At 52.4% G+C, this 26,236-nt stretch overlaps 1 protein-coding gene across 3 annotated transcripts in view; it reads right to left on the bottom strand.

Annotated features, from left to right (window-relative positions):
• Positions 1-26,236, bottom strand: part of Piezo1 (piezo type mechanosensitive ion channel component 1) — a 64,420-nt gene that overhangs the window by 14,544 nt on the left and 23,640 nt on the right. For 2 of the 3 annotated variants that reach the window (XM_051201379.1, XM_051201381.1), the window contains exons 2-21: positions 15,783-15,878; positions 10,207-10,329; positions 9,250-9,292; positions 8,983-9,130; positions 6,321-6,486; positions 5,981-6,194; positions 5,725-5,896; positions 5,519-5,605; positions 5,353-5,440; positions 4,346-4,446; positions 3,821-4,078; positions 2,884-2,995; positions 2,622-2,800; positions 2,386-2,534; positions 2,064-2,246; positions 1,704-1,816; positions 1,089-1,249; positions 750-926; positions 378-503; positions 94-294 (exon numbers count right to left, since the gene is read on the bottom strand). In XM_051201379.1, coding sequence (XP_051057336.1) covers positions 94-294; positions 378-503; positions 750-926; positions 1,089-1,249; positions 1,704-1,816; positions 2,064-2,246; positions 2,386-2,534; positions 2,622-2,800; positions 2,884-2,995; positions 3,821-4,078; positions 4,346-4,446; positions 5,353-5,440; positions 5,519-5,605; positions 5,725-5,896; positions 5,981-6,194; positions 6,321-6,486; positions 8,983-9,130; positions 9,250-9,292; positions 10,207-10,329; positions 15,783-15,878 — 2,897 coding nt within the window. The remainder of the gene's footprint in view (positions 1-93; positions 295-377; positions 504-749; positions 927-1,088; positions 1,250-1,703; positions 1,817-2,063; positions 2,247-2,385; positions 2,535-2,621; positions 2,801-2,883; positions 2,996-3,820; positions 4,079-4,345; positions 4,447-5,352; positions 5,441-5,518; positions 5,606-5,724; positions 5,897-5,980; positions 6,195-6,320; positions 6,487-8,982; positions 9,131-9,249; positions 9,293-10,206; positions 10,330-15,782; positions 15,879-26,236) is intronic. The other variant, XM_051201380.1, reaches the window with a different exon arrangement.

The following is a 26,236-nucleotide window of genomic DNA, read 5'->3' as shown; positions in this document are numbered from 1 at the left end:
GTGCGTACAGCACTTAGACATTATTATGGATCTCAGTGGAGCCTCTTGATGATGTCCTGCCAAAAGGAGTGACGTGTGGTTACCCAACTTCACCTCTAGCCCGAATTTGTAGAAGAAGAAGTTGATGAAATATTTGAGGCAGCTAAGTAGGTCCTGGTCCAGCCTCTGGCGGGTGCCATCTGCACACACTGCCTGGGCAGGCAGTGGGGACCTCTGGTGCTGCCTGCGGTAGTGTTCTTGGCGCCGGTATACCACAGCCTCAAACACCAGCAGCAGAAGGATCTGCAGGTGGTTCTGTGAAGGCAGGGGTCAGGAGTCAGTGGGGACCATCAGGAACCATTGAGGTCCATCTGTCCTGGCTGCCACTTCTCACTCACCTGGATATAGCCCAGGTTGGGGAAGCCCTTCCGCACCCCAAACCAATTGGCAGGGTCAACAGGGCCACGGTACAGCAAAGACTGGTTGATCTCCATGGGCTGCAGGTTGGTACTGTTGGGGAAGGGCTGCAAAAAGGGGTGAGCATGAGCCCCAGAACCCAGGTCAGGACTGTGGGTGCTATCTGAAACCCATCCCACAGCTGAAGCTCCAAGTTGGGTCCAGGGTAGACAACAGCTTCCCTATTCACAGGGCTGTCAGTCTTGGGGTAACCTTGATAGGGAAGGGGACAGGTCAAGGCCAGAGGTATAAATAGAAAAGACTCCTCAAAAGACCCCTGGGTCCTAAGGACCACCCCTACCCCATGCCTGTACCTCAGTGCAGTTGCTGGAGTACTCATGTGGGTTGACAATCTTGAGCTGATAGAGCATCTTGCACACGATGATGATACAGGTCCACACAGTGGAGAGGCAGGAGGCCATGGGCCGAAAGCGCGGGTAGGGCAGGGCAAAGGCCCACAGCACCACCAGCAGCAGGTTCATCACAGACACCTGTGGAGAATTCAAGGCAGTTGGCAAACCAGGCAGCACCTGCACTAGACTCCAGGTCAACTGTCACAACCCATGAGGCCTGGCTCTAGGGCAGTCAGCAATGCCAGGCCAGGAGTGACCCTGCTTCAGACGAGGAAACTGAATCCAGAATGCTACACTCACTTCTTTCAGAGCCACCCAGACAGTGTAGAAGGCCACCAGCTTGAAGATGTGCAGTTCTAGCAAGCGCCGCACAAACACCTGGACGCGGGTGAGGACATCAGAGAAGCTGGCTGCTAGGTCCAGCAGCCGGTCAGCCACCAGACCCCACTTGCTGGCTGCACCTGTGGAGGTGGGGCTCAGTGAGAGGGGTAGGGCTTGGTGAACGGTGGGCAGAAGTAATAAGGAGGTCGAAACTGTGGGATTTGGTAAGAGAGTGAACTGTAAAAGAGGAAGGGCCTCAGTGATAAAGGTGGGGTGGAGAGTAGGGTTCAGCCTGAGGGGTAAGACTCAGAGAGAGGGATATGGCTTGGTGAGTGGGTAGGGCTTGGTGAGGAGGATGAGGCTGGGGGTGGGGTAGGTGGGTGGGATGGGTGGAGCTCAGAATGGAAGGGATAGAGCTTGAGCTTGGTGAGGAGGGGCTTGAGCTCAAGGAGAAAGGGGTAGAGCCAGAAAGGAGGGTTGGAGCTCTTGGGGCTTATGTGTACCTTTTTCAAATCCACACCCAGAATGAGGCACACAGACCCACTTCTTGGCAACCTTATGGGGCTGCGTTCTGCCCACTCTTTCCAGACTCACCCTCAGGGACCTGTGTGGCCTGATGGGGCCCATCCATGCCCAGCCCATCATCCCTGAAGACTTCCTCTTCTTCCTGCTGCTGTAGCAGAGGGGCCTCGCTCACTGCATCCTGCCTGGGAGAGCCCAAGAGTCACTTCCTGTGTTCCTGTCTCTTCTTTCCCTGGGGCAGCCCCCACCCCTGCACAACATCCCTACTGTGTTTCGTCTGTGGACTCTAGGCCAAGTGTACATGGAGCAAAGCAGTATCACGGCTCCCGCTCAAGCTGAGAATGGTCAGCTTGTGACACAGCCCCCAATGTCATCCCCAGTCCCACAAACTATGAAAACATTCAGCACCCACAGCCCTTGCAGGCAGTGAACCTGTGAGCCCATCGAGGACGGCGGGTGCCTGGTGAGGGCACGTGCTCTAGGTCGGTGAGTTGCATAAAGGGCCGGTGGAAGTAGTGCAATTGCAGGATACAGGCCAGCAGGAAGAAGCCAGGGATCAGGATGCTGGAAAAGAGCTCCGACACGCTGAACTGCTCCAGGCCCAGGTCCCCCAACCTGGAAGAGAGCCATCAGCACCTCACTCTACCCCACCGCAGCACCCGTTGTGAGCGGGAGCAGAGGCTAGGCATGGATAAGAACAAGGGAAGGTGCCACTGTTGCCCCAGAGGGAGCGACTCAGCCATGCCCAACTCACTGCTCATCCGTGAAGCCGGTGAGGTTGCGCCAGTAGGTGGGGAAGTCCTGGAACTGGAAGGTGTATACGGCAATGAGCACCAGCATAGTATAGGCCACCACCAGCCACCAGAAGACACGGAGCAGCTTCCTCCACAGGCTGTAGTAGACCTGTAGATGGTGACTGGTGAGCAGAGCAGGTGAGGAACAGAGCCCCACTCACTAGCCCTACCCGCCCATCTGCCCATCACTGGGCACCTGGAACAATGTGAGGCACAACAGGAATAGGAACATGTAGACAATTTTGTAAACCACCAGGCGGCCAGCAAAGCTGACTACGATGAACATGCCAGCACACACATAGATCCAGTACTTGGCATAGATGCCTGTGACCAGTTCCCCCATGCTCCGTAGCAGTGTCTGAGTCTTTGTGGGCTCTGCAGAACAGGACAGAAGGCAGACTGATGGCCTTGGCAGAGAGGACAGTGGGTGAGGCTACCCCACCCTGAATGCTACTTACCTGTGTCTGCCACTGTGACCTCAAGCAGTGCAGCAGGCACCTTTGCCTTCTTTAGCAGCTTCTCCTTCACAAATTGGCGCAGCAGGAGCCAGAATGTGAGCAGGTAGAGCAGCTGTGGGGAGCAGGGTTGTCACCAAGGGCCCAGCCCATGACATAGGGCCACAGGAAGCTCGGAGCCCCTCCTGTGACCATGAATCCAACCTTACTCCATGTGTTGGTTTACATGGCCACAGAGCTACAGATGTACATAAAAGCCTCACAGACACAGGTTCACAATCTTACATACTTTGGCCAAACTCACATGTTTACACTTGCAAGCATACAAATGCTCACACTAGTACACATATAGGCTCAGTGTCATGAGATACATTATAATCCATCAGCCTACAAACAGTGGACAGGCATCAACACTGTTACACACCTGCCTCATCAGGAACACCTGGGTGACTCAAGAGCCAAACTGACCAGACAGTCATGGACACCCAAGGCCAAATAATGGAGCCCTGTCAGGCAGGCCGAATACACATAGATACCCACAGCATCAAGGACATGGAGACAGCATTAGCAACATCACAAAGCCACTCACTCAGTCACTCAACAAACATGCTTTGAACATATATATAAATACATATTTGATTCTTTTGAGACAGGATTTCTCTGTATAGCCTTGGCTGTCCTGGAACTTCCTCTATAGACCAGGCTGGCCTCAAACTCAGAGGTCCACTTGCTTCTGCCTCGAGGGATCATAGGCGTGTGCCACCATCACCCAGTATAATGTCTATATTCTAGGGTGGACCCACAGTAATTCAGTGGTGACTTTTGAAATACTCTCCTACAGTCTCTACCCAATTGAACAAGTGACGAATTAACACTAATATCCTCCTGGGTTCCCCAGCAGAAATCCCACAACTGTCCAGATGTGACAGATGACACTCACCATGGCACCAAGGTCCAAGCAGGGGTAGCGTGTGTGCTCCAATCCCAGCTGGTGCAGGCTGACAGGGCCCAGGGTGGTGGGCAGCTCGGGGAGTTCCATAGCCCACACATAACGCAGGCAGTAGAGCGCCAACCCATACAGCAGGATGCAGGGTGAGCACAGCATGGCCAGCTGGTGGCGGCTACGCACGGTCCAGATGAGGCAGGCCCAGAGCAGCAGCACGAAGGTCAACCAGCTATGGTATGTGATGCTCCACACCTGGACAGCCAGGACCAGTGAGCAGGGACCATGGGACACATGGGCCAGCTCTTCAGCCCTCAACAGTAAGGCCCCCATGAGGGAGCCCACACACAACATTGTGTAGACATGCACTGCACACATATGTAGGATGATAGTGACTTCCATGGGCAATTCCAGCACTGTTTCTGGTGACTAGATTATGGGCCTCAGTTTCTGAAATGAACTATATCCCACCTCCCTGCATCCTATAAGAACACTTCAGTGGCCCTGAGGTCTGCTCCTTACCATCATGGCAATCAGGGCACACACATAGCTCTGGTCCATGATTAGGTGGCCCAGACCATGTAGTGGCGACATCTCTTTCAGCTCAGCCAGCCTGGGGCGTGCTGGGGGTAGAAGTGAGATTAGCTACAACATGGGAACCATTTGGAGTCCTTCCCCCACACTCAATGTGGTCCTAAAGCATGGAGCAGGCCACCTTCACTGGCAGGGCCTTAGAAGTGGGAAGAGGCAAGGCACACCAGGCAGCCATAGTGCATGCTGGTAAAATAACAGAAGAATCTGACCCTTCTGAGATGCCATGTGACCCTACTGGCCTTGCTTTTTAAGACTCTGATGCAGGAGACAACCTTCCAGATCTGTGACTCACATGCATCTTACAGTGACAAGTTGCAAAAGTAAAGGTCAGGAAATGTAGCTAATAGTACAGTATAGGGCCTGGCACACAAGATCTCACAGCCAATCTCCAGTATAATAAAATAATTTCAACACCAGAGCTCAAAGAAGAGAGGTCTGCAAGATGGCTCAGCAGCCACCAAGCCTGAGGACCTGAGCTCAAGACCCATAGTACAGAGATAACCAACTCCTGCAAGTTGCCCTCTGGCTTCCATATGCATACAATAGTTTGACACCCCACACACATTAAATAAATAAATGTAATTAAAGATTTTTTTTAAGTTCAAATAAAGACCTAGAAAAAGATCTAACAGTTGCCACAGAAATGCAAACCAGTGAAACTCCCAGACCAGCACTTCCAGGATGAAAGAAGTTCCTGGAACCCTGGGCTATGGGAACAGAAGGCCTAGAGGGCCACCTAAAGGGTCTTGGGGATCACCTATTTAGCCATAGGACTGGCCCTGGGAGATGAGGGCATAAGACAAGGAGTACGTATAAGACCTATGGCCACCAGGGGGCAGCCCTAGACTTGTGCACAGAGAGATCAGAGCAAATGAGCCCCTGCTAGTAAGTGTTCATAGGAGGGCATCCCCACAGCCATGGGGCCTATAACTCACTGGGACGCTGGCGGATGGGGCTCTGGCTGGTTAGGACGTGCACAGTGCAGTTGTCAATGTCAGGTCCTGTGGACGTGGGCATCACACACTGCAGAGGATATGTGGGTGAGCTAGCTGCAGCACGCAGCTCCCCATGCCTTTTGGATTCCCAGGACCACCTGCTCACCTGGGTGCCATCCCTAGCCTGGGGCTCTGGCTCCAGCTGGTCCAGTTCCAGCTCATGTTCCCCATCCTCCCTAGGTGACTCCTTCCTCTGTAGAGACCAGAATCCTGAGTGCTGTCCTGGGGCTGGGAGGACCCCAGGAGACCAGCCTCAGGACATCTGTCTCACCAGTGTCCCAGATACCAGCAGCGGTGATGGCAAGGACTCACCAGGTCTGAGGGATGGCTCTTACGGAGCTTCAGGAGAGAGGTGGCTGTGTAGTACAGCAGCAGCAGGATACCAGGACTCACATAGATAGGCCAGGAATGGTTAGTGTTGAGAACCAGTACATTGGGGCTGGAGCAGTTAGGTAGGTCTATGAAGTTCTTGAGACCGAACACCCTGTTCAGAGAGAGGGTGTGTCACTGATGGCCTGCAGGGCAGCACAGCCGTGGCTGGGTGGGAAGGCCTACACGGAAGCCTTACCTGGCCCAGATGCTGCCGGGTGGTAGCATATCCTGGACAAAGGGTATCTGATAGCAATAGAGGCAAATGAGATGACCGGCGCCAAAGCAGCTCACCATGACACAGAGAGTGTTGAAGCCCAAGGAGCTGAGAGGAAAGTGGCATGCCCACCACGTGCAGATGGACAGGAAGACCAGCAGGTAGACACTGGAGAAGGCCGAAGGGTGTGCTATACCTATGGGGTCAAGGGGGGCGGGAGGGGGGAGACAGGCACTCTGGGTCACACCTGGCTTGGCCCATCAGGGAGCTCGGAGTCATCTCCCCAGTTAGTGTCAAGACTCTATTCTCTGCCCCAGAGTACCTGCTAGTGCTAGCAGCACAATGGTCAGCATCCTCCCACAGGCCATCAGCAGCCAGTGGGCTGTGACCCGGAAGCGGGAGGTCAGCCACAGCCTGCGTTTCGTTGCCAAGGCAGGGGCTCCCTGTAGCCCTGTTGCTGAGGCAGCATCCATGTCGTCACCATCCTGCTAAAGTCATGGGGAAGTGACATCAGGGTCATCACCCCAAGGCTGCTCCAGCCTCGTCTGCCTAGCTGAGGAAAGAGATAAGGCCTACCCCACGGCTGCCCCTCTGATGTTGCCCACAGCCTGAAACCCTGGTAGAGCTTCCTTTTTGCTCAAGCCTTTCTCTCTTCTCACTAGAGCTCTGCCACAAAGTGTCACCCTCAGAGCCCATCCACGATCCTGGCAGGCCAGGTACAAGATGGCCCAGCTGTTCTGGAACACTGCCAGCATCTCTTTTTGTTCCATCTTGGTCATGATACCCCAGAAGGCAGGACAGCCTCCCAGACCCCAAATCTGTCCCTAAAGACCCTGTGTCAGTTTTGTTAGGCTCCTGGGAAGAGATGTTTAGGAAGGAGGGAAAGAACACACCACATGCCCTACACTGCAGGTTTTAGAGCACCTTCAGACCCATAGTCCTCCATCCAGAGGCGACAGGTGGTTGCCCCAGGTCAGCGGGATCATGGCTACATTTGTATCCTTTTGTTTGTGTTTTGTTTTTGTTTTCTTTTGTTTTGTTTTTTTGAGACAAGGTTTCTCTCTAGCTTTGGAGCCTGTTCTGGAACTCACTCTGTAGACCAGTCTGGCCTTGAACACACAGAGATCTGCCTGTCTCTGCCTCCCTAGTTCTGGGATTAAAGGCATGCACCACCATCGCCTGGCTTACATTTGTATCTTATGGGGCCTCTAGGGAGTGGGGGAGTGGGAGCCTGGGGACCTAGGAGTCTGGGGGACAAAGCAGCATCTGGACCTCCAGATCTCCAACTAGGCACTTCCTAATCTTCCTACATCCCAGAGAAGGTACCATGTCCTGGACTACTGCTGCCCTCTTTGACCCACCAGAATGACAGAAGTGACCAGCTACCTGAGAAGAAAGGAAACAGGCAGGAGACTGACTGAGACCTTACAGGACCTGTTTTCCCTGGCACTGTCAGAAGGTTTCCCAGAACAGAGCTGCATCCCAGGCCTCAGGAAAAGCCAGGGGATGGTGGAAAAGAACATAAACAGTCGTCAGCAGCCCTAGCTCAAGCCAGCTGCTGGCAGCCCATGTCCCCAGCTGTGCCTGTGAGAACAGTTGAGGGGTTATTGGGTACTTAGGCTGAGTGCATTGGCCCTGAAACGAGATGGCATGGCCACTTCCCATGCTCTGGTAGTCTGCATAGCCTTAGGAAAGTTGCTTAACCTTTCTGAGTCTGCTTCCCATTTTGCAAAGAAAACTGTGGAGCCTGGGCATGAAAGATGAGCCAGTCATCAAGGTCCCAGGGATGCATTATCTGTCATATACTAGAAGCATAAAGGCTGGAGGTCAGGCCAGGAGACAGATGAGCTCCCCGCTTCTATAAGCCCATAGAAGCTGAAGTAAGGCCAGTGAGGACCTGGGGGAGTAGGAGCCGAGTGAGAAGGTAAAGCTATACTCTGTCAGTCAAGGAGAGAGGAGGTGCCCCTGGGATGGAAGACATGATAACCTGGCCTAGCCCTGGGAACCTCTTTTGTTGTTGTTGTTGCTTGTTTTTGTTTTTTGAAACGGTTTCTCTGTGTAGCCCTAGTGGTCCTGGAATTCACTCTGTAGACCAGGCTTGGCTCAAATTCACAGAGATCCACCTGTCTCTGCCTCTGCCTCTCAAGTGCTAGGGTTAAAGGTATGAGCCACCACTGCCCAGCTTATGGATTTTATTTTTGAGACAGGGTCTCACTGTGTAGCCCTGGCTGGCCTGGAGACCCTGGGAACCTCATGAGAAGCAATGTGACAAATGAGCAATCCCAACAGAAGGACAGATGCCCCCAGCCACCTGATCCTCACAGCTCCACCCAGCCCCCAACCTCCTGAGGCTTCTGGAGTCCCTTCCACTCTCTGGTTTCCTCTAGAGTCTAGTAAGTGTCAGATGATGATAAATGGATGCTGGGACCTGGTGTCTGAGAGCAGGATATGTCTGTACCAAGACACCTGGGTGGCCATAAATCCTATCTCAGCTCGGGGGGATGGGGAATAGGCTGAGGTTGGCATGGTATGAGAAAGCTGAACAGGGCTCAAGGGTACTGAGTGTCCAACTGTGGCCCCTGGGAACATTGGCAGAACTCTGTTTCTCCCTAAAAATAAGCCTGATTGGAGCCTTAGGTCATTCAGAGAGGCAACCACAACCTCTCAGGTTCTTGCAGCATATTTTAGCTTGACTCATGCCTACAAGTGACAGTTCCCATAGAACAGACCCACTTTGATGTTCTGGTGATTGAGAACTGGGGTCCTGCAGAGCAGGCCTCCAGTGAACAAAGAAAGAAGACACATGATTGAAAGTGTAAGAGTGTGGCAGAGCATGTTTTCTTCTCCCATACCCCTCTTACATGCTACATGTAAATATCCTCCAAACTCAACTTCAAGTGTCTAAGTTTGTTAAAATCAAAACCGTCAGAGTGGGTGAGACTTCAGCACTAACACCCTCACCATGCAGCAGTCCAGTCCCTTACCAGCTCCTGGGTGCGCTGGCTCCGCTGAGCTTTCCTTGTGAGGCGTCCACAGAGGCCAAGACACAGAGAGGATACCACGAGGACTACTAGGTCAGGCGCCACCAGCCTGGTGGTGTTAAGGATGTCCTTCAGGTCCTTCAGGTCCAGTCTGGGAAGGACAGGGAGAACAGAGTGGGATAAGACAATGGGGATGTGCCCAGGCCATCCTTAGCACCGAGAAACCCAAAGGAAGGCTCACAGGGTTTGAGGAGGGAAGGAGGATCTTACCTCGTAACCCCTATGTGTCGAGACACGTTCTCCCAAAGGCTACCTGTAGAGAAAAGACTTGAGGAAAGAGGCTCCAGGCCAGGCAGAGTGCCCAGTGGTTGTTCTGGTGAGGCCAGGGTGTGGCTGCTAGGGATCTCAGGTAGAACAGAGTATCAATGATTCAGCAATGCTTTTGTTTGTTTGTTTGTTGGTTTGTTTTTGAGACAGGGTCTCTCTAATGTAGTCCTGGCTGTCCTGGAACTTGCTATATAGAGCAGGCTGGTCTTAAACTCACAATGTTCCTTCTGCCTCTGCCTCCCAAGTGTTAAGGTTACAGGTGTGTGCCACCATGCCACCTTTACAGACAGAGAATCCGAGGCCAACCAGGTACTCATGCTGCTTGGTTGGTCCACTGCGGGTGAGTGGCAGGACAGGGAATCAGTGAGGCTAGAAATGGCCTATGAAGCTAGACTGGGCTCCCAGTAGTAGAAACGTTGAAGCCCAGGACTTCTACACACAAAGCTGGGGTGCAGGTATCAGTCCCTGCCTGACTAAAAGTGGACATACTGTCCGTGGGTATAGGGCAGGGACACTAAGGCTGGACAAGGACACCGAGGAGTCGTATTGTTACACAGCCACATGACTAAAGCTACAAGTAGGCATAGAAGGAAGATGTTGACGGGGGGGGGGGGGGGGGGGATGCCAGAAGGCCTGAGGCTGTTCCCACCTGATGGCACTCTGGGAATGGCCTGGCCCCACTGACCACATCACTGCCAGGAATATGCAGGCTAGGCCATCTGGGTCAGACATAAATCGTGGCCAGGCACCAGGGGCAGCCCATAGTAGGTGAAGCCTGAATGAGGCAGGGCGGCCCAATGAGGCTGGAGGCCTGAAGTTCCAAGCCGGAACCTCATCCCCTCTACCCCAGGACTGCTGTCCTCAAGTGCCCCTCCCCAGCTCTGCGCCTCAATTACTTACAGTTTTGTTCCAGAAGCTGTTTCAGGTGAGGAATGGTGTGTAGGCATATCTGGAAGGCAAGGTGGGCCACCAGGAAGAGAAGGCTGAAGCAGAGTAGTGCACGAAGTAGGCGGCCTGTGTGACCTGTGGCAGAGTGGGCAGAGCAAAGAGCAGTGTGGACACTGACTAGGCTCGGAGCCTCCTTGTCCATGTGCCTAAGACATACAGCTAGCAGGGACACAGGGTCTGGGCAAGGGGACTAGCCTCGATGAACAAAGACTCATAGCACCTTCCAGGTGGCATCAGGAGTCTCCAGTGACGAGAGGAGCCCACAGAGGGTACTTCTTCCCTCCAGGGGGACATGGTAAACCCTCCTGGTGCCGGGCTGGCGGACACTGTTGTAACCCTGGTTTATAGATGAGGATGTCATCCCAGAATGGAGAAGGGACTGGCAGAGACTGTTTATGGGTCTCTAGGGAGCAACTCTGTCCAGTAGTTACATTGGCTTTGATCCCTACTGTCCTGTTACATGCAGAGGCACCCTGCCCCTCCGAAGACCAACACAGAACAGGAGAGACACAATTTAATTTTCTTATTTAGCTATCACAGGGACATCAGTGCTAGGTCTAGGAAACATGGTGGAAGAAACAAGCCATTGTCTACCACAGCCACGCCCTCCTGCCCCTGCATGGGGGCTGGAAATGAGGGCATGAAGAAGGTGGTACTCCAAAGAAGGGGTCTGGATGGTGAGAGCCAAACGCCCCTAGAGAAGTGGGTTGCCAGCTGCCTCCATTTGGAGTGCTGCAGAAGTTTCCACAGTCATACAAAGCTACGACAAACAGGATGCAGGCCCAGGACGCAAGTCCCAGCCTCAGGTCCCACCGAGCGCCAGCCCTCAAAGATCTTGTTCACTGATTACTTCATGGGAAAGAAACAGGCTAGGAGTTAGCCTTCAAACCATGGGACCCTGACACATGGGGATATACTGTGCTTGGCTGCCCAGCAGTCCTGCTCTGCCTCCAGCCACCCCAGTCATCCCAGCCAGCAGGGAAGCCCTTGGCTGCAGACTAGGTTAGGTGGCCATAGCTGGTCAGGGAGGTCCATGCCTTTATCTTCCTAGAGTAAGTGGACAACTGACAACTGGACAGAGGCTGGGGCCAGCTTCTAGCTCTTTACCTGCTGGCAGTCAACCCACTGCAGCAGCCCTGTCAAACCGGGCCACAATGCCACTGAGACCATCAGCATAGAAAGCCTCAGAGCCACAGGTCTCTCCCACGAAGGCAGCCCAGGAGCCTCACACTTGTCCTCTGTGAGAAGGCCCTGTGGAAGTCAGGGCAGCGGGTCTCTGGGAGAGTCCTCCTGGGCCAGAACTTACAGAGGCAGTGGTCACAACAGGGGCTGGAAATGAAGTGAGGATGCTATAGTCTGACTGCATGTGGAGCCTAGCACAGCAGGGCCAACCAGGTGACTCAGTGTGGCAGGTTCTGCAGAATAAACCCTGACTCTGGGAGAGGGCTGGATGGACAACTCCAGAAAGAGCTATCCACCACCACCACCACCACCACCACCACCACCACCCAGCTGGGCAGGGCACCCTGCTGAGCCTTGGGAGTCTCCACTTGCATCTGAGTCAGCCCTTGCTTGGTCCTGGCATGAGAATGAGTTGTGCTAAGGAGACAGGTGAGCCCCGGGCTGAGTCACTCCTCCCACTCACTGCCAGCACCTACATCTGCACTCAGTCCTGCACAGAACCAGGTGCCTCCATGGGCCCGGATCCTCAAAGCTCTGAATTGCCTGTCACTCCACATCTTACTCCTTTCCAGGCAGGGCCTCTTCTGCCAGCCTGACTGCTCCCAGCCACTTCCCTGCCCTGGGGGAAGAGAGCGCACTGGACTTAGCTAAGCTTACCCAAGGCCCGAGATGACAGCCATCTTGTTCCTGGCCACCTTTATTTGCTACCACAGTCTGGGCCCTAACCCACTGGCTTGATGGAATGAACCCATCTTCAAGGAAGGGACTATCATCCCACACTAGGGCAGGTGATACACCTGTACCATTCAGGCAAGGAAGGGGCTTAGCATAGCAACGAATATCCACCAGTAAAAGGAGATGGACTATTACAGGTGCCCTCTAGAAAAAAATAGGAAGTGAGCTGGGAAGGCACTCTATCAACAGGGAGGGCAGCAGACCTGGCACCTGACCCATGGCCTTGACCCTGCTAGAACTCCTAGATCCACAGAATACTCTCAGAGGTGCCTCTCACTCTCCTCTCTGCTTTCCAATCATCTTGCCTCCTTCCCACCTTCTGGGGTCTTTCATGCCCTGCCCCCAATGACTGTAGACCCCACTAGACCTCACTCGGAGTAGATTCGATCACTTCCCAGCCCCTAGGCAGAGGCACCACTCCATAGGATCTCATGAGCTGTTGGCAAATACTATCTTTCTAATGAGAGCTGGGCCAAGGTGGGCTGCCTAGGGTCCTAGAGAGGGAAGGAATGTCTTTGGTCTATCTGAAATGGGATGAAGAGAGCACAGGATGGGGATCACACCAAAAGTCTGAGCTAAGGCTCACACAGCAAGGGGAAGAAGCTAGGGAAGGCTTCTTCCATCTACTCTGGAGCAAAACATGGATAAACCCAGAGACCAAGAAGCCAGCTGTGACCCAGCATCCTTGAGCCCCACCTCAGACTGCTGGTTTCTGTCCTGGGAGGGCAAGGCAATCAGTTCACAGGCCTGGGATCCCAGTCTCACTTGGCTACCTACCAATCAACTGTTTGTAATCCCACTATACCTCTCAGTCATAGGCCTAGGGAGATCACATGGTACCTAACAGCTAGGAGCCACAGAGGTACCTGCAGGACAGGGCTCAGCAGAGTGAGAAAGAGGGCTCTGAAGCTTCCCAAGGCTGAGCTAGGGAGACATTGCATCCAAAGCAGGGGGTGGAGTCTACACAGGGCCAGGAATTATGTGTGTGTTGAGGGGAAAGGTTACCAAGGGACTGGGAGGTTAAGACTGGGGCAAGTCCCCTTGGAGACAGTGAGAAATGGAGGGGTCGCTGGGTGGTGGTGGCACGTGCCTTTAATCCCAGCACTCAGGAGGCAGAGACAGGCAGATCTCTGTGAGTTCCAGGCCAGCCTGGTCTACAGAGCAAGCTCCAAGACAGCCTCCAAAGCTACAGAGAAACCCTATCTCAAAAAAACAAAATAATAATAATAAAAAAAAAAAAGTAAGAGAAAGAAATGGCCGGGTCAGAAACCAAGGGTAGCCTGGAAGGTGAATTCTGCTAGCGCAGGGAGTGGGCTTCCTAGCTCTAATTACAAGCAGGTGGATGGGAACGGATCCCACACTCCATGCATTCTGATGCATCCCAACTCTGTCCTATCCTGCCTTGTCTTGCTGGGGACACCCAGCCCTAAACTGGTCCAACATCTCCTCTCTGAGCAGCCCAGCTTAGGCCCAGACCCTGAGAATCAGGCAGCCGCCTACGTGGGGAACTGGGCCCAGAAGTGTCAGACGTTCCAGGGGCCAATGCCAGGGCAGCAGCTGCACAAATCATAAACGCACACAGGGCGCTCCATTCTGCACCATCAGGCCTCACATTTTCCTCTCACACCCGGAAAAACCGGGCAGCATCATGTCCCTGAAGGGCCTCTGAAGCTGGACAGATAGACAGATGGAGGGTCGAGTGGGAAAGATTTCCCATCCTGCTTTCCAAGTCTCCCACATGATCCCTCCTGCCTGACTGGGAGTCTGTGCCTCCCACAGTTGATCAAGAGTGTTTCCAGCTGCTCACAGTGCATGAAACAGTCCCGAGACAAGTGGTTTCCAAAAAGGGACCTGGGGACAGAGGAGTGGGCACTGTGGTGAGCACAGTATGGAAGCTAGACCTTCACTAGAGGCTCAACACAGGAAAAAGGGCTGTGTGTCTTGGAGGGATCTGGCCCAGGGCCCCAGAGGTTGCCAACAAACTGTTCAGGCTGAATTCCCTAAATATCTGCCCCTGACTCCTCAAATGCTACCCATGCTCTACCCCTTCTGGTTCCAAATCACATCGAGCTGGGCAGGAGGTGCCCTCCCTGCTATGGTTGGCAGAATGATGGACCCGAAGGCATCCCTGCCCAATCTCTGCCCTCATGCACATGTGACTCACATGGCAAAAGGGACCAAGGCAGAGGTGGGGCTGATGTCACAGCTAACTCAACAAGGGGAGATTGTCTTGGATCGTCAGTTGCTGTCATCACAGAGTGAAGAGGGCTGCAGGGCCATGGGACTTGAGCCAAAGATGCCCCAAAACAAGAAGAGACAGGAAGCTGATCCCTGGAGCCCTCTAAAAAGGCACAGCTGGGCGGGCTCACATCCTGACTGCAGCCCCATAAGCCACTGAGACTCCAGCCAGTGGGCGTGGCTCTCAGCAGGGTGACTTGTTACAGAAATCACTGGAAGCTTACTCTCACTGGGACCCCATACAGCTAGGCACACTGAATCCCGCACCTCTGAGGGTAGTGGCCAGCATGCAAGTGCCTTCCCTGGGCCCCAGGCAGTCCCAGCCAGTTCTGACCCTTGCTGACCCATGGACACTGGATGTTACACTCGCTGTGTCTCCTGGGAGCAGGGTCTCACCCTGATGCTACTGCTCCCCAGGTCACTGCCATAAGCTGCAGACCTGGCTTCCCCATCAAGCCCAGGGGACAACAGAGGGGCTTCTCTACCTCAGGAATGCAGGATGGGTTCACTGAGCACTAACTGCTACACAACACCACAAAACAGACTCTAGGCACTTATAGCCTAGGTGGCCAGAGCTAGGGTGAAGGCTCTCAGGAAGTCTTGCCCCTCTGAGACCCGCTTGGCCTGTGGTCTTCTTCCAAAAACACAGTGGTCCTACCCTTCCCACCTCATCCTATGTGGGAACCCAAGGCACAGTAGCAGCCTCTCCCTAACAAGCTGTGGTGCTACTGTCCAGTCCCTTCTATGGACATAACTTTGGGTCTAGCCTGCAGACTGTACATTTTCTGGAAGGTGCAAAACAGAGAAACACATCCCTGTCCAGTTCAAGCCCTGATGGAGCCCACGGTGGTCCAATTCCCTAGACAGCAAGGTGGTTTAAGGTAGGACCTGGCTTTACAGGGTGATAGAAACCAGCTGGCCAGAGCCTCCCCAGGCAGAAGAAGCAATGTAGTCAGTCCTGGGAGCTTAGCTGGAAAACGGTATGGACCCCAGTGCAGATCCCTAAACCTTCTACCTGGATGGGACACCAGGATGCATTCATTCCCTCTGCCTTCTGAGGAATGTTCAGTGACAGATGGGGGTCCATGTACAACTCTTCCCCTATCACTTTCCAGGATGGCAGAGCCCCCTGTGTCAAGCAGTCAGCAGGAAAACAACAACAAAAACAAAAAGCAAACCTAAACTGGCTACTGGTCTGCAATGAAGAAGTAACTCTCGGTCTTCTCAGTAGGTACAAAGCTGCTAAAACTGAGTCAAGTCTGTAGCTTTACAGTGCTTATCCAAATACTCAGCCCCCTACCGTGTATCCCCTCCCCCGAGGAGCTGGGCTCCATTCCCACCCTCACCCCCACCTCCTGCCCCCTGCCCCTTACCTGGTATGCTGTGTCTTGAGGGGCCTGGAAGCCAGGGCAGCAGCAGCAGAAACAGCAAGTAGACCAGTGAGAGAGCGTTGAATCGCAACAGGGAGGCTGGAAGGGAAACAAATGGTTAGTATAGCAGCAAAAGGGGCAACCCTCACCCTGAGGAGCAGCGAGGCAGGACAGCTCCTGTAAACCTACATACATAAGGCTTCTGCACCATAGACAAAAAAAAAAAAAAAATCCATGTTATGTTCTTGTCACACAGGTTTCATGATACCATAGGATTCTTCCAGCACAATACAAGTATTCATACATGTATATACATACACAAGGTTCTGACCATTTGACATAATCCTACACACACAGAGCTCTGCTGTCCACTCCTTTGTGACTTGCTTTTCCTTCATTTTGAAGTTTTGTCTACTGATTGGCAGGCAAGTCGACTGATGTCTGGGTCTACAAACTAACATGTGGTAAATTACTGGGACACAGAGACTTCCGGAATTCCTCCTGAATTACTGATGGAACTGAGCAATACTTAACCTAGCTCCCCACCACTCTGCAGCATCTGCATCCCTACCTGTGCCAACATACAACACAGCTTCCCTCTGGGAACTTCCCTAACACCCATGCTGTCTGACCCTGTCCTGGTGAAGTCAGCCAGGGAGGCCAAAGAACCTGATGCAGAAAGCAGATAACATGGCTGGCCACTTACTAAGTGAGCAAGTTTCTTCCCAGAAACATGGTTCTGGGACCCTACACAGTTTTCAGCCCCAGGAGTACTAGGACATTCTACCCATTCTAGGAGGTACAAAATGAGTCAAAGAGATTCTACTTCTACCTGACCCCAGTCACACACAGTGCCATTCACAAACTCCAAGCCATCTATCTCCTTGCCCCCCTCTACACTTCAGGCAATTTCAACTTATAGAAACTAACTGCCCTAGACGGGTAGGGAGAGCAGAACATGAGCTAGGAGCCAGGGTGCATCATCACCAACCTTGATCCCCTCCTGGACAACACAATCCCAAGACTAGACTTTCTGTCAACCCTACTTCACTATCCCACTGAGAGTAGTCTCCTCAGGGGGGTGTCCTCCATATTCACACTCCCCAAGTATGAGAACCATGAGCCTAACAACAGCTCTGAACAGCAGACCTGAACTTGGAGACAGAAATTGGCCACAGAAACAGGCTCTGCTGGAAGGAAGTATCAGGGACCAAAAGTGCACAGTGCAGTAGAAATAAGCTGAGCCAGGTCACCTCCTTAGGGAACAGAGAATGGAGTGGCACTGCCCACTTTGGATAGGTGACTCCATGAAGGACACTCCTCTGTAAGCACATCTGAATTTATCCTGCACCTTTTCCAAAGCTCCCCAGTCTTCCTCCAGGACCATGGTGAACATGGGATGTATCCAAACTTCCAAAGCACCTGCTGCTTCAAGGAGGCTGAGGGTTTCCACCATGGGTATCGCTTCTCTTGGCTCCAAAGGGCTTCCCTGGAGTTAGGGTGAGGTCCTTCTCCTACTATACACATTGGCTATCATGCACGGTCAACTCTCTTAAATCTGAAATTTTCAACAATAATACATTTTTTTAAAAAATCAATCTTCTCTAGCCCAAGAGGCAGGAGAGAAGTGCATTTATGACAAAGCTTTCCAAAATCTTTTCAGGGCTTTACTCCACAGCCCATCAGTGCAGTCCAGCTCATCTCAAGAAGGCGTCACTCTCCTCTCACAGCAGCAGGGATGGCTTCTCCAGGCAGGTGAATGTCTATCTAGCTGTCTGTTCATTTATCCATCTGTCCACCTATCTTGCAGCCACCTGCCCACCCATCCACTCATGCACAGGTCCCTGAGAGCTTTCTCCCAACACTAATATTACAGGCCCTGCTTCTGGGGACACTTGTTTTATCTGGTATACCAGGAATGCCAGCACCGAGCCAGAAGGTTTGCGATCAATAACCCCTAATAGAGAACTGGGAAGGAGAGTTAGTGAAATGTCTGCCACATAAGCATGAGGACCTAAGTTCAGATTACCAGAATCCACGTAAACAGATGAAAAGCCAGGCTAGGGACGTGTCTCAGTGGCTTGCCACACAAGCCTGATGACCTGAGTTTGAATCAGCAGAAGCTGTGTAAAAGCCAGATGCAGTACTACATGCACCTGTAATCCCAGTCAGTGCACCTGTGTAGCATGAATTCACAATTCACACCTGTAACCCTGGTGCACCTGTAACTCCAATGCACCTGTAATTCTGGTGCGCCTCTAAACCCAGTGCACCTGTACCAGGAAATGGGCAGCAGAGAAAGGAGAAACACCAGACAATGTCAAGCCAGATAACCTGGCAAAAACAGCAGTGAATAACAGAGAAACCCTGTCTCAAACAAGGTAGGAGGGGAGGACCCACACCCAAGGTTGCCCTTTGACTTCCATATGCATGCTGTGACATGCACGTGCCTGTGTTCACACACATATGAATTTACAGATACACAGATACATTTATACAATATATATCAGTAGAAGCATAAAAAGCTGTGTGGTAGTATAGACCTGTAACCTCAGTGCCTGGGAGGTTGTGGGAAACAGCCAGAGGTGAATCTCCAGAGTTTGCTGGCTAGTCTACCTAACTGATGAACTCCAAAAATGAGGTGGAACACGAAGGAGGACCACACCTGACTTTGGCTTCTGGCTCCACAAGCAGAGCCTGTGAAGGGCAGTCAACATGGCGTAAGTACCAGGAAGGCTCCTGGAGGCAGAAGTGGAGGCCCTGGGGAGCAGGAACAGCTCTTTACCCTCCAGCCTGTCTGATAAGCTTAAAATTATGGACACTGTGGCTCTTTGTGTGCGGTGGTGGTGGTAGCGGGGGAGGGCTAGAGTTTAATTGCTATCAGGTTTGATGGCTAGTAGTGACAGCATCATGTGAGGATTCAAAAATAGGTGAAGATGGCAAACTCGTGGACTTATGTTTTATCAGAATAAACAAATGAATAGTGACGGATCCCAGAAGCTAGAGACCCAAGAAGGCAAGGGGTAGGAACAAGTCCATATCAGGTCTATTGGCAACAAAGAAATGTGATATGCACCAATGAGCTTGAGGCCTGGCCTCCACACCACTCCCAACCCCAGGTAGGGCCCAGAGAGCCCTAAAGATCTAAAGGTAGGAAAAATTGAGGTCATGCACCAGGCGGAGGGTAATGCCCTGCCTCAGAGACACAGGTCAGCTTGGGAGAGACAAGCCCTGAGTTCTTCTTCCTTTCTCTTTTCTTTTCCTTCCTTCCCTTCAGTGAAGAGCTGGCCCCATCACTGCACAGTTACATAAAGGCTACATTTAGAGACTCACCTTGTACCCCAACACGCAAGCAAACAGGCTCAGAAGTGTAGAGGGTAAAACATGAGCTTCTAGTGTCTGGGGTGCTGGGGTGCCCACAACCCCAGAGCAGCCAGCATACTGTGATGGACTGTGAGACTCAGGGGCACAGGTGCTGGGGTTTGGCTGTTCCTTTCTGATTCTCTCTTCCACCACTAGCCCTGCAAGGAGGCTGGTCTGAGCAGTCACCTAGTCATCTCTGGAAGATGTGAGCAGGGAAGGTTGGGCCTCTGGCTGTACAGTCTGCTATGGACGAGCAAGAGAAGGGGCTTTGCGAGTTTATTTCCAGCCATTATTCCTCCCTGATTATCATGGATAAGAAGCCAGTCAGAAGAGTGGCCCTGGGCCGGTGTGGAGTGAAGGCAGAGTGATGCACTCAGATGAAGCCCTAGGGCCTGGGAAGGGAGGAGAGAGCACTAACACAGCCAGGCTGTGCCAGGGTGCCAGGGTTCCTAGTGCTCTCCTGTCCTGGTGGGATTACTGGTTGAAGCACACTGACGTGATTGTTATAACCATAACTTTAACTGTCCCAAGGCCAGAGGTGAGGCATCATTACAGGCATCCTGGAGAGGACAGCCTTACTTTTGCCCGTGAAGGATAGCTGCAAATTCACCCCTGAAAGGGTCAGGGAGGACAAAGACATTCCTAAAAGAGGGCAGAGCCTAGGCCTGCTCTGGTGGAGCTGCTGAGCAAAGCCTGTGATTTCACAGGAAACAGGCCTTTCCTGAGCCAGCAACAATAGGACCGACAGAGGCAGGAAGGCCCCTTGCAGGCCAGCACATGCTTAACCCTTTACAGACTCTCACCCTACAGCACAAAGCCGAAGACCCTTGCTAGCATCCGCTCTGGGATCCTCCACCGTGGCTAGGGATACTGAAGTCCACAGGATGGTTGCTGTGGCCTCTGAGTGACCCAGAGCAGAGCTGACCTTTGCTCTTAGTGGGAACTGGGTCAGGAAGAGAGGGTTAGGAGGTAACAGGACCACACACACGACTCATAGAGTGTTCCACACAGAAGGCTGATTACCACCCCTCCTCCCACAGTACGCAGGAAGATAGGCCTGCAGATAGGGCTGTGGATGGGACCTCAGCTACTCAAGATCCTGTGAATATGTGGTTCCTAGGAACATCCCTCAGTCTGGCCCAAGTTCTAGGTAGGAGATGAGAATCCATTGGACCTCCTGGATTCAGCAATCCATGCAGGCTCTTGGAGCATGTTGCTCCTCACTCAGCTCTCCCCTGCAGTGCAGAGTGAGCCATGCAGGACAGCACAGAACCATCATGCACGGGCATTCCCTATGCCTCTGCTCAAAGAAGCCTCATGGTGACTCCAAGGCAAATGCCAGACTCATGGGTAAATGGCTCTGGAAATAGAACGCAGCTTGAAGAATGAGGCTGAACTTCTGGGAGCTTCCCCTGCCATAGCCAGTGCTGGACAGAGAGCAGGAGAGGTGTGGAGAGGCAGCAGCCAATGTGGTTGAGACAAATGGGTCCCTTAGGGGGCTGTCCTGTAGCAGTAGGGGCAGAATATAGTGAAGGTTCAAACAAGGTACCCCAGTGCACACTGACATAGGAAGCTGACTGGCGCAGGCAGAGACAAACAGCGTGAAATCCTCAAGGGAAAGCTAGGTGTGGAAGACACACTTCAGCCCTAACACCATGGCCCAGCAGAAACACAGGGTAGTGTCTCATATAATCCCCCATCCCCTCCCTGGCTGAGTGGTGGTGATGCGAACTTTTAATCCCAGCACTCTGGAGGCAGAGGCAGAGGCACAGGGATCTCTGTGAGTTTGAGGTCAGCCTGGTCTACAGAGCAAGTTCCAAGATGGCTAGGGCTGTTACACAGGGAAATCCTGTCTTAAAAAAAAAAAAAAAAAAAAAAAAAAAAAGGTCCCCCACCCCACTATTGTCACTCCTACCTGCAGAAGAGAGGGAATGAGGTACAGATGGCCTACCCTCCCAGCCGCTACCACTGAGAACAAAGCAGGAGGTACCACGGGAGGCGAGTACCTTCAGACTAAAAGAAAGTGCCTGGTGGACAGGGGGAGCTGGGCAGGGCTGCAACCCATGTCCAGGGCGGGGCAAGGCAAGGCCTGCCTGGGACACTGGGGCAGCCACAGTCTCAGCCCTGGAGGAAGTGGTGTCTAGACTGGCAAAGAACTGTAAGGCAGATTGGGCCTGGAGTCAGCCAGCCCGTCATGGCCTGGAGTCCCTAAGAGTAGCAGCCTAGCTATGCAGCAGCATGGCATTGCACAAAGGCCTGCACAATGCCACACTCAGCCAAGTGTCTGGCACAGTCCTGGAGTGGATATCAGCCCCACAAGTAGCCCAGAAAGCTGGGGTTTTCAAGAATCAGAGACAGGGATCAGAGGAAGCAATCTCCATGCCCCAAAGTCCATCTGACCAGGGTTCTAAACACATCGATGGCCAGCACTGACCACCATTGGAGCTGAGCAGCTGATAGACCTTTGAGTGAGGTCCTTCCCTCAAGCAGTGGGCACCTGCCCACACAGTGTACCACAAAGAGCCTAGTCACCAGTGGCTGTGGTCAGTGCCCTGTCCATAGTGTGGTTTATGTGAGCCTGTTAGAAGGAAGAATTGAGGGGGGCAAAAGATGTTTCACGACTAAAGAAAGACCTGGATATTCATTTATTTATTTGTTTGTTTGTTTTATGTGCATTGATGTTCGATGCTGTTAACCACTGAGCCATCTCTCCAGCCCCAAGATCTGGATTTTCAATTCAGACCCACAGAGGCCAAGCAGAGCCCTGGGATAGGAGGGAAGAACATGTGAGGTGAGGGAGCGCAGCAGCCCAGAGCCCATGATGTGTTTTTGGGGTGAGTGAACTGAGAATGGCCACTGCAGAGGGCTCTGATCACTGTGGCTACACACTGTGGAGGTGAGGATACAGTACAGCAGGGAGGCAGGGGTCAGAACAAGGCGACAGGAAGAGATTCTAGAAGACGCATGGAGAGCAGGACTAGAGCACCCAACTGGCACCCTGCCCTTCCTCTTCCCTCTTCTGTAAAAAGTGCCAAAGGCTTGGTGTCAAAAAGGGCTGGGCCCTAACCCTGATATTGTTCCCAACCCCTGGGGCTGGTGAGCGTCACAGACTCCAGCCACCCAGAAGATGCCTCAGGAAGGCCTGGTCAACTAGCCCAACCATCTCCACTTCCCTAACCAGCAAAGTGGGACGGGGCAGGGAAAGAATAGAAATATGTCCCCTCCATCCCTTGACCTCGTACCCACAACCCAGGCTGCGTCCCCAGGCAGGGGCTGCTCTCGCTTTTCCTCCTATTGTCGGTCAAGGGACGATGGTGCTCACAGCTCCATGATAGAAGCAGGCCTGATTTCTTGCCTGGCATTGAAGATCCTTATGGTGGGCCCACATGTGACCACCTAACCTTGTGGGCTTTCTGTTGCTCTTCTATGAGTCAGTGTGCTGTCTATAGCCTGACCTTGGCTGGGGCAGTGCCCTGGCCTCTCCTTTGTCTTCCTGTTGTCTATCACTCAGCTCACCCAGGCTGGTGTCCATCACACTGGCCTATAGAAACTCACAGGTGACTGTTTTTCCTGTAGCCTCTGCCAGGAACAGCATTTTGAAAACAAACAGCTCACTGTCACCACTCTGGAGAAACACAGCTGTGGATCTGCAAGAGGTGACAAGCCCAGCAACCAGAGCAACAAATCTAGCAACAGCCTTCATGTCTACCAGTATACCAGACCATAGGGTATACAGCACCAGGGACCCCACAAATTGGGCATGCCCTATAAAACGGATGCCACAAGGCACCTGGATTCTGCACTTCTGTTTGACAGCCACAGGTAAGTCCAATCTATCTCACATTGCTTAGTCATTCTTCAAGAGTCCCAATTGTCCCCATCTATGGGACTCCTGCAAGCATACTGTGCTGGATATGGCAAATGACAGGTAACACACACTTCTGAGCAAAAGATACAGACATGGTGAGCCAAGTTCACCCACTGAATTCTTTATGTAAAAACCAAACCAGAGAGCTAGAGAAATGGCTTTAGTAATTAAGAGCATGGTGGCTTACAACCATCTATAATTCCAGTTTCGGAGGTCAAATGCCCTCTTCTGGCCTCTGCAGCACCAGGGATGTAGACGGTACACAGGTATATATGCAGGCCACACATCCATACACTTAAAGATTTGAATTAAGAATAAATAAATAAAAGTAAACAGGAAACTGCCCATGTATCTGATTTTTGTAAATAGACAGGAAGGCTCACAGGGCCCCCATGATCTCTGCAGAAGAGGGCGCTGGGTCTTCTCATTAACACCTCTCCTCAGGGCTCATGAAATGGTTCAGTGGGTAAAGGTCATCCACAGTGAGAGAACTCCCAGAATCTGTCCTCAGACCTCCAGAGCTATCCTGTGTCATACCCATGTCGCACACTTAGACACCTAGACATACATACATGATAAAATAAAAATAAATGACAGGTGGTGGTGGCATTCACCTTTAATCTCAGCACTCGGGAGGCAGAAGCAGGAGGATCTCTGAGAGTTAGAGGCCAGTCTGGCCTACAAAGCAAGTTCCAGGACAGCCAGAGCTGTTACACAGAGAAACCCTGTCTCAAAAAACCAATACAAATAAATAAAAATAAGTATAATTTTTTTAAAAGTTGGAATCCGATTCCCCTTTTCTCACAAAAAAGAATGTTGCCACAGATTACCACTAGAGTGGTTAGCACATGAACTGACTGAGAAAACCAACCGACTGTGGTCAGACTGGGGCATCTGACGATGTCTATCCTTCAGAGGTGGATAGGGCAAGGAAGGTCACAAGCTGTCTTCCTCCCAGAGCATACAGCAGCTACCAGACTACCATTCTTGTTGGGTCTGGTGGCTCAGGCAGGAGGCTTACAAGTTCCAGTCTAGCCTGGGATATTCAGCAAGACCCTGCCTCAAAATAAGAAAAAAGGGGGGGAGGGGGTGACTAGAGACCAGGTATGTGTGCCTATAATCTTAGCACTTGGAAGGTCAAGGCAGGAGGATCTGGTGAGGTCATCCTTAGCTACCTAGGGAATTCAAGGCCAGCTTGGGTTTACAAGATCTGATTGGGATGTGGTCCAGGGCCTCAGTGGTACAGCACTTCCTAGCATGTGTTGAAACTCCAGGCTCAACCATCCAGTACATGAAATACTCGAGTAATCACACGAGAACTCAGATCTCTAGATTTAGGTGAGTGCCCTGCTAGATCCTGCCTTCTGGTATGCCAGTTGGCTACCTGGGTTGCAAGAGAGGACCAGATAACTGCTGCTGAGCAGAACAGCTACAGACTGGGGTCCTGATCCACACCCTGACTGCTCCCCACAACCGCTGGAATTCCTGGTTGCCTGTCTGCCTTATTTGGCCTGGGCTGCAACCATAAACACTTCTGTGTGCGGCTTCTGCCAGTGGGTGGGACCAGGCAGAGGAGGAAGAGGAAGGGGGAGGATGTGGCAGAGGATTCCGGAGGCAGCTAGGTCAGCTCTGCTCTTTGCTAGAGGACTCAGACTATGGTGTCAATCAAAACTAGCTGCCATACCTGCCACCCCAGGGGGGCAGGGAACAAAAGTTTAAGCCAAGCCAGGCCCAGAGAGCTCTGGTCAATCTCCCTTCCTAGAAGAGGAGGGTTAGTCCAGTCAGCTGAGGGCACATGAGGAAGTCAGTTGCCTGGATATATCCCTGAGGCTTGGGACTAAGGCTCATATGTGGGTTAGTATGTGCAGTATGTCCACGTATCTTGACCCCTTGAGATCAGGCCCAGGTAGAGTTAGCAGGAAGAGGGTTGGGCCTACTCTGCAACTTCCTTTGGTCATTTGAAGTTGTTCTCATTCTTCACTTGTCACCTCTACAGCCCCAGGTAGACACAGCCTGACAGTCATGTGAACTGGGCTCTACCTTCTGCACCCAAAGCCCACCCCACGCACACAGCAGGGACCTCAGGCCATTGATAATTTCAGAGCTGGCTACAAACTGTTCACAGATATATTTGATCTGGCTGCCCCATCCTTGGTACCATTTCTGACCTGCACTAGAGATAGCTGGAGACAGGGAAAACAAGGGGTTGAGAATGCCTGACACCTCTTCAGGGTACAAATTAGACTTGGTGGTGCACAGGAATGGTTTCAAAGCACTTTGGGGTTATGGAGCTCTAAACATAACAGGACTTTCACTTTGCTAGAGAGAAAACAGATGCCTATGGGAGAAAGCTCAGACAACGGGATAGCAGCATCAGGAGGGCGTGGACCAGTTCTGGATGAGTGAACAGAGGGGTCGAAGTGGGAGCTGCCCCAGCCTGGGCAGCAAGGGTGGAGAGAGGCACAGGAACACAGTGTTACCTACTTGGAGCCCAGCCAAACAGCCTGGGGCTCTGGGAGCCCTTGGAGCATTTAATTACCATAGTGTCAGGGGGTTTAATTAGTATGGTGTCTGGGAAATGTGGTTTCATGGCTCATGTGACCTGCATGGAGCAGGTTGAGTCAGCCTTGCTCTCCCTCTGCACCAGTTAAATGGTCAAGGTTGAGGGTAGCCTGGTAGCAACAGTACAGTAAGTGAAGGGACCCCTACCTGAAGAGGAGCAGGGAACCCATAGTCACATATTCCAGCCTGAACAGCTAGCCAGCTGTTTCCCTCAGCCCACACTGACCTTGTGATACTTTGAGGAAGTTGCAGGGCAAGAGGGGACTGGCTGCAGACAAGGTGGTTATGTAGGTGACAAAGGAACAGTAGTCCCAAGCTGAATATGAACACATGGAGGAGGTGGGAGGGGTGGCCACTGCCCAGGGAGCTGGATGTGGCTTACACAGCACTGGTTACTAGCCCCTCAACTTCTCACTAGCTTGGGGCAAACACAGCACCAACTCATGGGTGAGCAGATCAGAGCTGCTGGAAGAGGTGTTTCCCCACAAGACTTGCAGGAAATGGCTTGGTACTGAGCCCTAGCTCTCAACTAGGCCAGCATCAGGCAGGGGATGAGGATGACACAACAAGCTACTGCTGGCAACCTGGCTGAGACAAGTTGACATAGGGCTGTTTGCTTTCCATCCCAAACTTCTCAGAGACCAAGGATACAGAAGAAGACAGG

Source organism: Phodopus roborovskii, unplaced genomic scaffold, assembly GCF_943737965.1.
Source record: "Phodopus roborovskii unplaced genomic scaffold, PHOROB, whole genome shotgun sequence".
NCBI lineage: Eukaryota > Metazoa > Chordata > Mammalia > Rodentia > Cricetidae > Phodopus > Phodopus roborovskii.
The sequence above is the reverse complement of the archived record's forward strand: the minus strand, read 5'-3'. Positions and strand labels throughout refer to the sequence as shown.